Source organism: Oryzias latipes, chromosome 7 (genome assembly GCF_053564925.1).
Source record: "Oryzias latipes strain Hd-rR chromosome 7, Olatipes_Hd-rR_3.1".
Classification (NCBI taxonomy): domain Eukaryota; kingdom Metazoa; phylum Chordata; class Actinopteri; order Beloniformes; family Adrianichthyidae; genus Oryzias; species Oryzias latipes.
Genome location: NC_136243.1, coordinates 2286015 through 2299644, shown reverse-complemented (window position 1 = coordinate 2299644; position 13630 = coordinate 2286015). Strand labels below are relative to the sequence as shown.

The window sequence follows — 13630 nt, the reverse complement described above, 5'->3', positions numbered from 1 at the left end:
CTGGTTCTCAAAGGTGAGGAGTTCTTGAGGAGTTAGACCTGATCTAAGCGTTTCTTTAGTCAGCTTTAGAACCATTTGATGACCAAGGTGACAGGAACCTCCGGCTTCCTAGACCAGCTTTACTCCACTCCACTCTACTGGTTTGTAGAGTGGTCCAGTGGTCCAGTGTTCACCGCTCAGCGAAGTATCAAACATCAGTGGTTCTTCTCTGGTCCAGGGGGGAGTGGGTGTCCAAATAATCCATTTTCAAGACCAAGAGTCTGAGTTTAGGGGTAAAAAGCCAAAGAACTGATGTAGGGTCCCTGGAACCTGAACATGGGTTTGAGGGTGTGGAGGATGGAAACAACGGCCCCCTGGGGGGCCACGGAGCGGTCCCCACCGCGGTGACTAAGGGCGGGGCAAGCCGTCAGCTCGTGAAGTTTAAATCAGAATAAGGAAATGGACAGAAGTCAACGGGACGTCCTGCGAGCTTCACTGTGAAAGTCCTCACGAGGATATCTGCGCACGCTTCTGTGTGTGCTCCTGCGCGTGCGCGCCTCTTGGGGGAGGGGGGGGGCGTTCGTGCCTGCGGAGTCAGTCGCATTCCTGGCCGGGATTCAATGACTGAGCCAGACACAAACACGGAGGGGGCGGGGGCGCGGGGGCGCGCACGGCGCAGGGAGGGCGCGCGCGCAGCCTGCTCTCAGACCTCACCCCCCGCACTGTCAGACTGAACTGCGGGGGCACACGCAACGGATCGGCGCAGTCCTCGACAGCAGAGGAACCTAAGACGGGATTTGTCCCCCCTCCCTTCAGGTGCGCTCGCGGAAGCAGGCGCGCGGAACTCGGCGGCTCTCCGGAGTTTGCTCTCCGGCCTCAGAGGCGCACAGGCGGCGCGCAGCCCGACGGACGGACGGAGCGGCCGGTCCGGCTGCGCTCTGAGTCCCGGACTTTCCTCTCCTCAGAGCGGGTGTTTGATGACGCGCCTGGTGGGTTCGAGTCACTGCGGGACGCCGTGGATTTTCCAGCTTCAGGAACGGATCCGTTTTCGGGACTCCCGGTCAGCAGCAGCAGCAGCAGCAGCAGCTCCGCGGATCAGTAAAGTTGCAGGGAAAGCATGGAGGCTGTAAGTCGGCAGAGCTTCCAGCCTCATCCGGGACTGCAGCAAACTCTGAAGCAGTTCCACCTCAGCTCCATGATCTCTCTGGGGGGCCCGGCGGCGTTTTCCGCCCGGTGGCAGCATGAGCTCCTCTTCAAGAAGGACGGGAAGGAGCCCGAGCCGGCGCTGCAGCATCTGCCGCCGCCCGTCATGCCGGGCCCGCTCTTCATTCCGTCCGACCGCTCCACGGAGAGGTGCGAGACGGTGCTGGAGGGCGAGACCATCTCGTGCTTCGTGGTGGGCGGCGAGAAGCGCCTGTGCCTGCCGCAGATCCTCAACACGGTGCTGCGGGACTTCAGCCTGCAGCAGATCAACTCCGTGTGCGACGAGCTGCACATCTACTGCTCCCGCTGCACGGCGGACCAGCTGGAGATCCTCAAAGTCATGGGGATCCTGCCGTTCTCCGCGCCGTCCTGCGGCCTCATCACCAAGACGGACGCCGAGCGGCTCTGCAACGCCCTGATCTACGGAGGAGCCTTCCCGCCGCGCGCCAAGAAGGAGCTGGGGGGCGCGGGGGCGCTGGAGCTGCAGCTCACCGACAGGAGCTTCAAAGTCTACCACGAGTGTTTCGGCAAGTGCAAGGGCTTGCTGGTGCCGGAGCTGTACGGCAGCCCGAGCGCGGCGTGCATCCAGTGCTTGGACTGCAGACTCATGTACCCGACGCACAAGTTCGTGGTGCACAGCCACAAGGCGCAGGAGAACAGGACTTGCCACTGGGGCTTCGACTCCGCGAACTGGAGGGCGTACATCCTCCTGAGTCAGGATTACACGGGCAAAGAGGAGAAGGCGCGCCTGGAGCAGATCCTGGACGAGATCAAGGAGAAGTTCGACTTTGCAAACAAGTACAAACGGAAAGCTGCGTCCAGGGTGAGCCGCGCGCGTCTCAACGTCTCCGTTCTACAGAAAACATGACAAAAGTTGTCGTGACAGACCTGCCTCCCCCCTTAGTCAGTGTTTGCTCATCTATCAGGTGGTTAGTAATGCTGCCCCCCTCCCTGGTGGCAATAAAACACTTATTTGCCTCTTGGATTGCCTTAAAACAGCCTTTATTGGTCAGAACAGTAGATGGAAGCTCGTCTGCCAACAAATGGCTCTCGGGAAAGTGTAAACACTAGAGAGTGGGGGTTGTCTTGGGGGTGGGGGGCGATGACGAGGGACATTTCTGCAGGTGTAACTTAGTGTTGGTCAGGGGGGGGGGGCAGCTCTGGACTGATGAGTCTGTGAGGTGGTGAGTTAGCTTAGAGTTGTGGCCGATGTAGGACCCCCCCCCACACACACACACACAACACCCCCATGGGGGAGAAAAAGCCAGCGTGGCCATTTGCATGAACTGTTCCACATCAATGGAGCTGATGAGGCAGGCTTTGGGAGCATTGTGGAGGAAACATAATATGATCCCAACAAAGAGGAGCATTCAGTAAACATGGGGACCCCCCCCCCCCCCCCCCCCCACACACACACACACACTCCAGCTCTGCTTTTTCTTCTCATCTGATTTAAAGCTCGGGGGACATGTGGGGGAGGCAGACCCTCTGCAGCTGAGTGCTGGAGTCCTATCATGCGCAGAGAAAAGTCCTGCAGAGGGGGGGTCCTCCTCTTGGTCAGGAGGTGTGCAGGGGTCTCACTCCTTTTTCTTTAGTTCCACTCAAATCATCTTTTGAATTTTTTTCAGTGGTCTTTCAATTATAATGAGGCAGTTTTTTAGCCCAAATCAAAAATCCTGTGTGGTTTTCTGGGTCGCGGCTGTAGCTGCCTCCGCTGAGACCCCAAAGACGGATCTGCAGGTGGATGCATCAGAATGGAGCAGAGCAGGGGCTCTTTCATCTCAGTAGCTGGAGAGGCGGCTCTGCGTCACGGTGACAGAAGTGAGAGCAGAAGTCTCGCATGCAGACAGACAAAGGAAGTCATATTGTCACACTTCCCTCCTCGCAGACTTTTCTTTCAAAACTCTTAACTGAGCTTCAGAGCTAAGGCTGCCCGCTGCGTCTCCTCTTCGGGGGCCTCAGGGCCGTGGCTGCAGTTCTGGTTTCTGGCTGGTGCACATGTGCCGGCACAGGCGACGAGTGTCTGTTTCTGTGTTAGGATGTTTAGATGAGCACAGCTGCAGATTTCTGCTGCAGACGCCAGACGGGATCAGGTTTCTGCAGGTTAGAGCCGACTGAAGGCGGCCGTCTCTGCTCAGAAGACGGATTGGGATGTAGATGTCAGACAGCGGCTCAGATAGATGCTCATTCATTAGAGCCCATGCTTACATTCCACACCTGCCGCTCCCTCAGCTCCTCCGTCACATGACGGCGTTCCTGACCAGACTTGAATGAAGTGTATGTCTGTGCAGCAAGCTCTGACTTCACTGCTGCAAACTTAGAGGGAAATCAGATTTCCTGGTCCTGCAGGAAGTGATTCCCCTACAGATAAAATGACGGGAGAACAGTAAATCTGCACTGAGGCATTTGGGCCTTTTTGGCAGAAAACTCAGAACTTCTAAAGTTCTAAAAAGAAAACTTTTGTCATATTCAGTTGGAGCTGGAATTAAAAACATAAAGGAATTAAACTGATTTGTTTGTTTCTTTAAAAGTAAAAAGTTAGAGTCCTGTCACTTGTCTCACACCAGGGTGTGGGACATTTGTTCTCCACGTTTGAGGGAGCGGTGAGCTGCAGTCACAGAAACCATTTGGTGGCGTAAACCTCCCTCCACAGTCTGTTTGTCAGAGGGCAGACGCTATACCACTAGCCCACTGAGCTCTAACACTTGTGCTTGTCTGGCAGGGGGAGGTTTGTTGCAGACACACTGATGTGTGGCTGACAAATTACCCGCTAAGACACTCTGCTGGTGCATCTCAACGTACAAGACCAAAGCTGAACAAAATATGACTGACACTTGGTCAGAAATGGGACTTTAACGCCTCATCTAGCTAATCTGCAGCCTTTCACTCCTTCGTAGGGTCCAGTTGCAGCTGCTGTTTCCATGCCGACGGTTACTCAGTCTATAAAGACACTTCCTGGCAGTCCCGTGGTTAAAGGCACGGTTTGGGAAAATCCAGGAGGTTGGGATGTCAAAGAGATCAAAGCTCACAACATGATGATGATTTCTTTGAAGATGGTCAGAAACCAAGTGAAGAAGAAGCTAATCAATGTGTTGGAGTTTTGAAAGGACGGTATTTAGGAAGGGATGCTGAAAGCGTCTGCACATGCTCAGTCCGTGCCGTGGTGGGGCTTTGGTGGAAAAAAGGCTGCAGCACAGAGACGGTATCAAACTTTAGATGGATGTGGTTTGGGTTTGTCACATTTGTCCTACAGATCTGCAGTTTCAGGAACGCACCCCCCCCCCCCAATAAAAGAAAATGCCACAGCTCAGGGTATCTGGCGTCCAGCTGAAGGGGCTGCTTGTTTCAGTTAGGAGGTGGGGGTGTGATGGTTGGGGCTCAGAGGAAGTGAACTCCCAGGGGAGGTATAAGCTCATGTCCTGTTTCACATGCTTGATGCAGTGCTGGCTTCGCAGACTCTGTCAGGGTGGGGAGGGGGGCAGGACAACAGCTGGCCCACATTTGCACTTTCACATCTTCAAATGTGTGTTTGTGAAGATGTTGTGTAAGAGTGCGGCAGAGCGGGGCTGTGGGGGGCCTCTCTGTGGAGCAGCACGTTTCCATGTCTGCCTGACCTGCAGGATGGAGGTGTGCTGGCAGAACATGTTCACCTCTGGCTCTGTGAGCTGGAACTACCGACTCTCCACGCAGGCTGCTGATTCTCTCATCTTTGTTCCTCCAGACTTAAAATTGTCTGCAAAAATAAAGGTCTTTTTCTGGAAACAACACCTCGCAGAGCAGCCACTCATAGCTTTCTTTGAGGAGCAGTTGGGTGTGAGATGAAGAGCGAGGGCGGCGGTTTTTGATGTGTCTTCTCTGGAACGCTTCTCTCGGTCTGCGTTTCCACCACAACCCTGACAGGAAACACAAGAGCGGCGGAGAGGCGGTGGCAGAGCTTCGCAGCTTGGTGTGTTAGTCTGGAACGTTTTTTTTTCTTTTTCAAACAGCAGCCGTTGATGGAGCAGTGGAAAATGTCTGTAGTGCTGTGATTCTTTTCCTGCCAGAAGCTGTTAGCTTAAAAAGATTTTTGAAAAGATTCGCCCAGTTTGATTCTGAAGGGAGAGAAAGAGTTTTTGTTGGAGTCTAACATTTTAGGTCAAACCTCAACAGGCTCTGATTTAATGCATCACTTCAAGCAAAGTCTGTCAAACCATAGAGCGGCTGGAAATCTTTCTTTAAAGCCCCCGGACGCTGTGATTTGACCATGAAGACCCAAATGTTTAGATTTTCGGGAGCCTAATGTGTTTAATGTGAACTTTAAGGGACTGTTTGTGGCATAAATCAATAGCATCTGTTTGCTAGACTGGAAACTTTAGAAAAGCATTTACGGCTCAAATACTGCCACAGTCTAACATTTGCATCAACTTCCATCTGTTTGTAATCTGCAAAAGCTCATCTATGGGATGCTTGTTGTTCCTGCTAATCTATCTAATTCCAGCAGTTTAGCTCAGTAGTATAAGACTAAATATTTTGCTTTAGTTTTCAAGACATGACTTTGGCACATAATTAACCAATGGTTTCCTAAACTAAGAACATCATTCAGATCTAAAACAGTTAAGGATTTTTTCAAGTGTATGATAGAATTTAAGATTCAAACTGTTTCCTGGGTATTTCTTTACTCAAATGGCGTCGGATCAGGAGCAGATGAAAAGCTGATGTTTTAAAAAGCTCAGGTTTGTAATGCAGCTACTGCCATGGGCGGGAATTATCTCTCATTCTCTGCTTCGATTCTAAATCCTCCTGTTGCAGACAAATAGATCCATGCACATTTTCATTTTCTTATCAGAGCTTCCACCTTGGTCTAAATTCTGCTTGACATTTTATTTTGACACGCTAATGTTAGCTTGTGCTGGTAGAGATTTCTGTCTGTTATTCTAGAGACTCTTTGTTGAGTCATAGTAAACACTGTCCAAGAGTACTTTGACATACCTTTTTAGGTTTAAGCAAGATTTAACTTTCTCTTGTACAGTGGTCTTGGTCTTGGTTAGAGCCATGTGCAGTGGTTTTGGTTAGACCTATGTGCAGTGGTCTGGGTCTTGGTTAGAGCGATGTGCAGTGGTCGTGGTCTTGGTTAGGGCTTTGTGCAGTGGTCTTGGTTAGGGCTTTGTGCAGTGGTCTTGGTTAGAGCTTTGTGCAGTGGTCTTGGTTACTTAGAGCCATGTGCAGTGGTCTTGGTTAGGGCTTTGTGCAGTGGTCTTGGTTAGGGCTTTGTGCAGTGGTCTTGGTTAGAGCTTTGTGCAGTGGTCTTGGTTAGGGCTTTGTGCAGTGGTCTTGGTTAGGGCTTTGTGCAGTGGTCTTGGTTAGAGCTTTGTGCAGTGGTCTTGGTTAGGGCTTTGTGCAGTGGTCTTGGTTAGGGCTTTGTGCAGTGGTCTTGGTTAGGGCTTTGTGCAGTGGTCTGGGTCTTGGTTAGAGCTTTGTGCAGTGGTCGTGGTTAGGGCTTTGTGCAGTGGTCTTGGTTAGGGCTTTGTGCAGTGGTCTTGGTTAGAGCTATGTGCAGTGGTCTGGGTCTTGGTTAGAGCGATGTGCAGTGGTCGTGGTCTTGGTTAGGGCTTTGTGCAGTGGTCTTGGTTAGGGCTTTGTGCAGTGGTCTTGGTTAGAGCTTTGTGCAGTGGTCTTGGTTACTTAGAGCCATGTGCAGTGGTCTTGGTTAGGGCTTTGTGCAGTGGTCTTGGTTAGGGCTTTGTGCAGTGGTCTTGGTTAGAGCTTTGTGCAGTGGTCTTGGTTAGGGCTTTGTGCAGTGGTCTTGGTTAGGGCTTTGTGCAGTGGTCTTGGTTAGAGCTTTGTGCAGTGGTCTTGGTTAGGGCTTTGTGCAGTGGTCTTGGTTAGGGCTTTGTGCAGTGGTCTTGGTTAGGGCTTTGTGCAGTGGTCTGGGTCTTGGTTAGAGCGATGTGCAGTGGTCGTGGTTAGAGCTTTGTGCAGTGGTCTTGGTTACTTAGAGCCATGTGCAGTGGTCTTGGTTAGGGCTTTGTGCAGTGGTCTTGGTTAGAGCTTTGTGCAGTGGTCTTGGTTAGAGCTTTGTGCAGTGGTCTTGGTTACTTAGAGCCATGTGCAGTGGTCTTGGTTAGGGCTTTGTGCAGTGGTCTTGGTTAGGGTTTTGTGCAGTGGTCTTGGTTAGAGCTTTGTGCAGTGGTCTTGGTTAGAGCTTTGTGCAGTGGTCTTGGTTAGAGCTTTGTGCAGTGGTCTTGGTTACTTAGAGCCATGTGCAGTGGTCTTGGTTAGGGCTTTGTGCAGTGGTCTTGGTTAGAGCTTTGTGTAGTGGTCTTGGTTAGAGCCATGTGCAGTGGTCTTGGTTAGAGCCATGTGCAGTGGTCTTGGTTAGAGCTTTGTGCAGTGGTCTTGGTTAGAGCCATGTGCAGTGGTCTTGGTTAGGGCTTTGTGCAGTCGTCTTGGTTAGGGCTTTGTGCAGTGGTCTTGGTTAGAGCTTTGTGCAGTGGTCTTGGTTAGAGCTTTGTGCAGTGGTCTTGGTTAGAGCTTTGTGCAGTGGTCTTGGTTAGAGCTTTGTGCAGTGGTCTTGGTTAGAGCTTTGTGCAGTGGTCTTGGTTACTTAGAGCCATGTGCAGTGGTCTTGGTTAGGGCTTTGTGCAGTGGTCTTGGTTAGAGCTTTGTGCAGTGGTCTTGGTTAGAGCCATGTGCAGTGGTCTTGGTTAGAGCTTTGTGCAGTGGTCTTGGTTAGGGCCATGTGCAGTGGTCTTGGTTAGGGCTTTGTGTAGAACCTTAATGTGGTTGTGGTCCTGACCAAATTGGTAAAGTCAGATTGATTGTAGAGAATTGAAAAATTTCACTTGTAATGTTTAGATTGTTTTGCTACTTTTGGTAATGTATGCTTAGTTCATTCAAGAATAACATTTAAGTGTGCAAGAATGAATTCCTTGGTAGCAAACTGTAGCTTGTGCTGTATAGAAAGGTGCAAACTAACAGTATCCAGGCACAACTAGACGTTTGACCACATCCAGTAGACCAAAGAGTTGAAAAAAGCTGGCAGCTTCCATTGACCTTCTCTGATATTTGAATGTTTGCATGTGACCTCAGTGATCACGCTGGGTCGCAGAAGCTCTTGTCGCTTCTTGTGAAGCGCCACAGAAGCAGGTAGCTCTGTGCTCCAGGTGTTGCATGAAAAGGAAGTCTTTCCTCGGTCACACGCTACTTTGGCCTCACTACTTGTTGTGCTCATTCAATATTGATGGTGGGTTACTACAGGTGCTGAAGGCCAGCCTGTTTATTTAATGAGAGATGTTTTAAAATATTTAAAAAAGGAACATGGTGCTGTCAGAGCCCCTCTCGCACATTCCTGTGTCTGACCCTGACAGCTCTGGCTTTTTTTGACCCATGTGGGTGTTGACATATAGTCTGTTATCTGCTGTTTGGAGGAGTTTCGCTGCAGGTCTCCCCAAAAAATCTGGTTCCTTTACCTTTTGCTAAGGAACATTTGTGCGTGTATTTATCAGCCTGGACATAAAAAATGAAATGGTTCCTAAGAACGGACCTGTCAGCTTCATGCTATTGTTTAAACCAGAATTCAAGTTGGCATCCTTATGTAACATTTGCTTTTAAGCATCATAGTATGTCATTATCCTCATTTTTAAATTAACTTCATAATGTTCAGTGTGATATACATTTAGAGAAATTATGGGAAAATAAATGAAAGTGTATTCTGCCACTGAAATGCAGGCCAGGAAATCTGATCCCAAAGCCGTGTGTGTCTGGGCTCCTGGTTGTTGAATTCCTGTATCCTCACTGCACTCTCATGAGGTCATAGACAATCACACTAGCATGTTTTCCTCCATACAAACGGTTGTGACCGCAGACTCAGAGATTCAGAACTAAATGTAGACATTTGTTGTTGCTGAACTTGAGATGGCCGCCAGCCCCGGTGAAAGATGAAGCTGTTGATTTTGGGGTTTACTTTAAGCAGCTGCAGCCCTGGAGAGCAACCCCTCCCCCTCCAATTTTTTTGTAAAGGAAGCCAGCAGGACGTGACCTTTCCCTCTTCAAAAAAGATGCGACCCATGCAGACCTTGCTGTTCTTGAAGCCCTATTGCCCACTCATGTGGCGCTGGGACTCCCACGGGGCAGATGGCTGTGCGGCGGTGGCACTTGAGATCTACAGACGTCACATCGACGAAAACCTGAACGACTTAGACATAAGTGGGCAGGTTTTGTCCTTCGCCAAAGAAACTTGAGAAAATGCACCCAGATAGAAGCTTGTGGGTCTCATCGATGCGTGGTTCTTGTGCGCGCGCACAGATCAGCTGTCGGAGGAGATGGAATGAGTTCCACTCACTTCTATGCCCATCTGCTACAGTCCCACAGTCAAACTGCCCCGTTTCCACCCCCATCCCATGCAATACAGCGCTGGTCTTCTAATGCTGCACGAGAGCCAGCTCAGCATGACGCGACCTCCACCGTACCTGACCCGAGGCCACACCCCATTAAAGAGGGTTAAGTCCATCTGTCTGAAAGCCACCGGTACTTGCATTCATAGCTGTGTGTCATTCCTGTAATAATACTTATGTTGACCAGGTTGTTTTGTTGTAACTGGAGCTGATAAGACAAGCCAACTTCCATGACTCATTGTCATATTTGGGATTTGTTGTTGCTCTGTTAAAAATACACAAATTCTGGGGTTTAATGTCAGTAATAATATAAAGAATGAATGTTTGCAGTATTTGGTAAATGCCCAGATTTGTGCTCAGTAAAAATTTACAGCCTGGCTACCAGAAAATACAAAACCTCTTTTTGTATTAGTGAAACATGTCCAACACAAAAGGCCTTCAGCTCACAAATGTTTTTGTCAAACTGTAATAATCAGACTGACAAGATGCAATATCTTCATTATAAAGTTCACCAGCTGATTGTCCCTTTAGAGCCATTCCTAGAAATGAGTGAAGGAAAGGAGACAGCTTTCTCGCCTCTGTATTGTGAGCATTAACCCTTTCCTACAGAAATGACTCTTCAGATCAGCTTACATCATGCATCACATGAAAACATTTCCTCATGACCAGGTCAACTGTTTTCTTTTAGAACATGCAGATAAATACTGACTTGGTACTGAATGGAAGGATTCTTTCTCAGTGGGAGCAGGACAATGCAGTCGTGAAGTTTCACCATTTAATTCTCACCACGACACCAAACAAAGACGGACAGACAGACCAGGAGCTGCCGGGTCATAAAAATCAGAAACTGGTCCTTTTTGATCCACATGTATCTGTGGAGGTGCCTGCTTCAGTAGAACATCAAATTAAAAGCACCTAAAGCGATTTAACCGTGACCGACAATCAAAGCATTCGTTATTTTCAAAATCAAAGCATCTGAAGGCAAAAAGCTGCTTCAAATGTCTCCCTGTAGGAAGATAATCCATCATCAGTTTTCCATCGCTCTGCTCGGATTCTGGATTTTGGATATTTGTGGTCCAGTCGAGTTTACAGGTTTTCTCTGCTTACGGGGGGTGGGGGGTGGCATCAGATGCTCCCCCCACTTTGGAAAGGATGGCGAGTCAGCTCCGGTGCTGAGTCCAAAGGCAGACGGCGGGTCTGAAGGCGCTGGAGGTGTGTATTTGTCTGAAAGGAGGCCGTGTCCCGAGAAACCTCTTTACTTTCCTCCTGCTTTATTCTTGAGGGGAGGGGGTGAGGCTGGGGGTCACGCTGGCTTGACCTGGGCCATGCGGAAAGGCAGATCCCAGGAGTATTGTTGTGGTGTGGGAGGTTGAAGGGGGGGTGAACTGGCCGGCCATTGTCACCTCCTTATGTGCTGGTATTAGGTGTTGATCTGTGGCTGTGGGACAGATAGAGGTGACTCCTCACCGCCGGCAGAGCGGCGCTTCCAGAGAGCCATGCGCCGCTGCTTATTGTTTTCCTCCCCACCTCCACCCGCTGTTCCTCCCCCACGTGTTTGGCTATCCTTCCTGGAAATGTAGCAGTCAAAGCAAAGGTTCAGGTGGACACGCTGCTTCCTGAAACGCGCGTGAATCCTTTAGCTTCACGCTCTTCACCTGACTTCAGGCCCATCACAGTTTCATGTCAGGAAAACTGAGCTCTGTTCTCTGCTTTGAGAAAGCTTCAGATAAGACTGGAATTCAAAGACTTTACTGAATACAGACAGTCCATTCCTAGCAAGGATGGGTAACTTTTTGAGCGGCTTTTGTGCATTTTTGATTGTTTTTAAAGCAGCCCAAAAACCATTGGAAACTTTGTGTTCAGGAAAAAGCATTAGAGGTGACAAACGGCCTGTTAATGGGTCCCACTGCGTCCACACTGCCACTGTGGGTCCTGTTTGAGGACAGATCTGTCTATTTGGTTACCAAAACATGTCAACATACCAAACATTAGATGTGCTGGTTGATAAGAAATGATTGTGACTGAAGTCTAAAAAGGTGCTTTTGTTTGCTGACAGACATGTCTTTTGTTAAATTCTGCTTCATGCAACAATAAACTGACCCTGTTTCCAGTGAGGCACACTTGGTTATGTCGGGCAAAATTTGCATTTGATGAGAGGAAACCCAAACACACAAGCTTTATTTGAGGGCTCAGGAAGGGGGGGCGGGGCAGATCTGTCCGTTCGCACGCGGGCGGTTCTGAAGGCGCCGGTCTCTCCTTTGGGTGATGGATTTCAGTGTGGCAGAAGTGAACCATCCGGCTGCACATTCTTTCTGAGAAACGTCGTCACAACAGTCGACACCTTTGATCTTTTGTCCTGTTTAGTCTGCGCTGACTCACGCTGGTGTCTAGCCGCTCCTGCTTGGGTGCGGGAGGTTAATCTTAAACTGGATGAAAGTGGAGCTTCCACGATGCAGCCAGGAAACCTGAACATTGATCACTGATCTTCCCTGTGTCACGCCAGATGCTCATAAAAGGGCTGTAATGTTGTGTTTCACCACGAAGGCTCTCTGCAATGAACGCTGGGGCGGATGGGGGTGGTGGTGGTGGTGGGGGGGGGGGGGTATCCGGGTTGTTGGGGCACATCATAGGAGACCTCTCCGAATTGGGGATCTAAATCGATGGCAAAGCAGACTCTGGGGAGGAACGAGGTGCTGGAAAGAAGTCCCATATGATCATCCTTCCTCCACAGCACCCCCTCCCCCACCCCCACCCCCTAAATGAACCCACCCGGCCTCTCTCTGGCAGGTGCTAAATAAAACAGTGCGCTGAAAGGAGATCCTTCCTCCTGGCAGAGAAACTTGCCTCTCAGGTTGAGGAAGCCTCAGACTTGCTCCTCCTTTTTACCCCCCTTCCCATCCTATACATCCCTGTCCAGGCATTCTCTTCCTGTCCAGTTTCCCACTGGAGCTCCCGCTCTTCCCCTGCAGAGCACACAATAGCCCTCTTCAGCCTGCTGCCTTATAATTATTGTAATTACAGATCCCTGGAGCAGGCGGCGTTTCCTCGGAGCCCGTCCTGCTTCAAAGAAATGTTGAGCTCGTGTCGGCACTCAGCTAAGACTCCTCCGATGTTCTCATCTTCTGCCCCTTTCATTATCTCCAGCCGGTCAGAGGTTACGGCTGCAGCTGAGCCTGGCCTCAACACCCCCCTCCATTCTTGCCCCTCTTCTAATTTGCATTGCATGTTGGTCCGACGACTCCGCCGTTGCTCCTCCTCAGGGCTTCTTGACCTCCGACGATGAACCCAACCGGCGTTTCAGGAGGAGCCAAAGACACGTGGAACCTGGGGAAATGACCCCATAAGGCGGGTTTGAGCCCAGACACGCCTTCAACCTTTCGTCTTCTGTCAGGTGAAGCTGCCTCCTCAGAGAGGATCCAGCTTTCATCAGCTGTCATGAAACCACAGAAAAGAAATGCTGGACAGTCAGCAGCTGATGGTGAAGCCTGATGGGTGGATTTGATTGTTTATAAAAGATGGATTTTATATAAAATGGCAAGTGGAGGGGGGGGGGGGGTATAGCAACACCATGCAAACAGTTGAAAGAAAAAGTTGTGTAGAAGTCGTTTTCCTTCAGAGAGGGAAGATAGGAAACGAAGAGGCTGACGTGTTGCTATTTTCCAATATTCAAATGTTTACCCAGAAAAATGGTGGGAATGCACGACGGCACAACGCTGGAAATGACCAGAATGAACCAATCCAGTGTGCCCAACCCCAGCCTCCAGGCTCACCCGTACCTCCAAACGGGGGGCCCTTCGTTTTCCATCTTCATCTAAGGAAAACAGCTTGAATTTGGTTGAAAATGTCCCCGTCTGAGAAAAGGAGGCTGTTGCTGGAGAGCAGAGGACTTCACCTCCCATCGCTGCTCAGACATAGAACTTTCTGCTGCTGCTAATTCTTTGCTTTCTAGGGCTGCTCTCTTTGCAAAACATCCATGTTTTTAGCATGACAAATTGAACACCCACATACAACCCCCCTCCCTGTTTCCCTCCCTTCCTCCGTTTGTTTTCTTCCCTCTGGTTCTGGTTCTGTTGTAC

At 50.0% G+C, this 13630-nt stretch overlaps 2 protein-coding genes across 6 annotated transcripts in view; one reads left to right on the top strand and one right to left on the bottom strand.

Annotated features, from left to right (window-relative positions):
• Window positions 1-13630, bottom strand: part of LOC110015396 (uncharacterized) — a 51321-nt gene that overhangs the window by 20123 nt on the left and 17568 nt on the right. The window lies entirely within an intron of this gene.
• Window positions 546-13630, top strand: part of skia (SKI proto-oncogene a) — a 62413-nt gene continuing 49328 nt past the window's right edge. For both annotated transcript variants that reach the window (XM_078950027.1, XM_023957090.2), the window contains exon 1: window positions 546-2005. In XM_078950027.1, the coding sequence (XP_078806153.1) occupies window positions 1097-2005 (909 nt within the window). In that variant the 5' untranslated portion in view covers window positions 546-1096. The remainder of the gene's footprint in view (window positions 2006-13630) is intronic.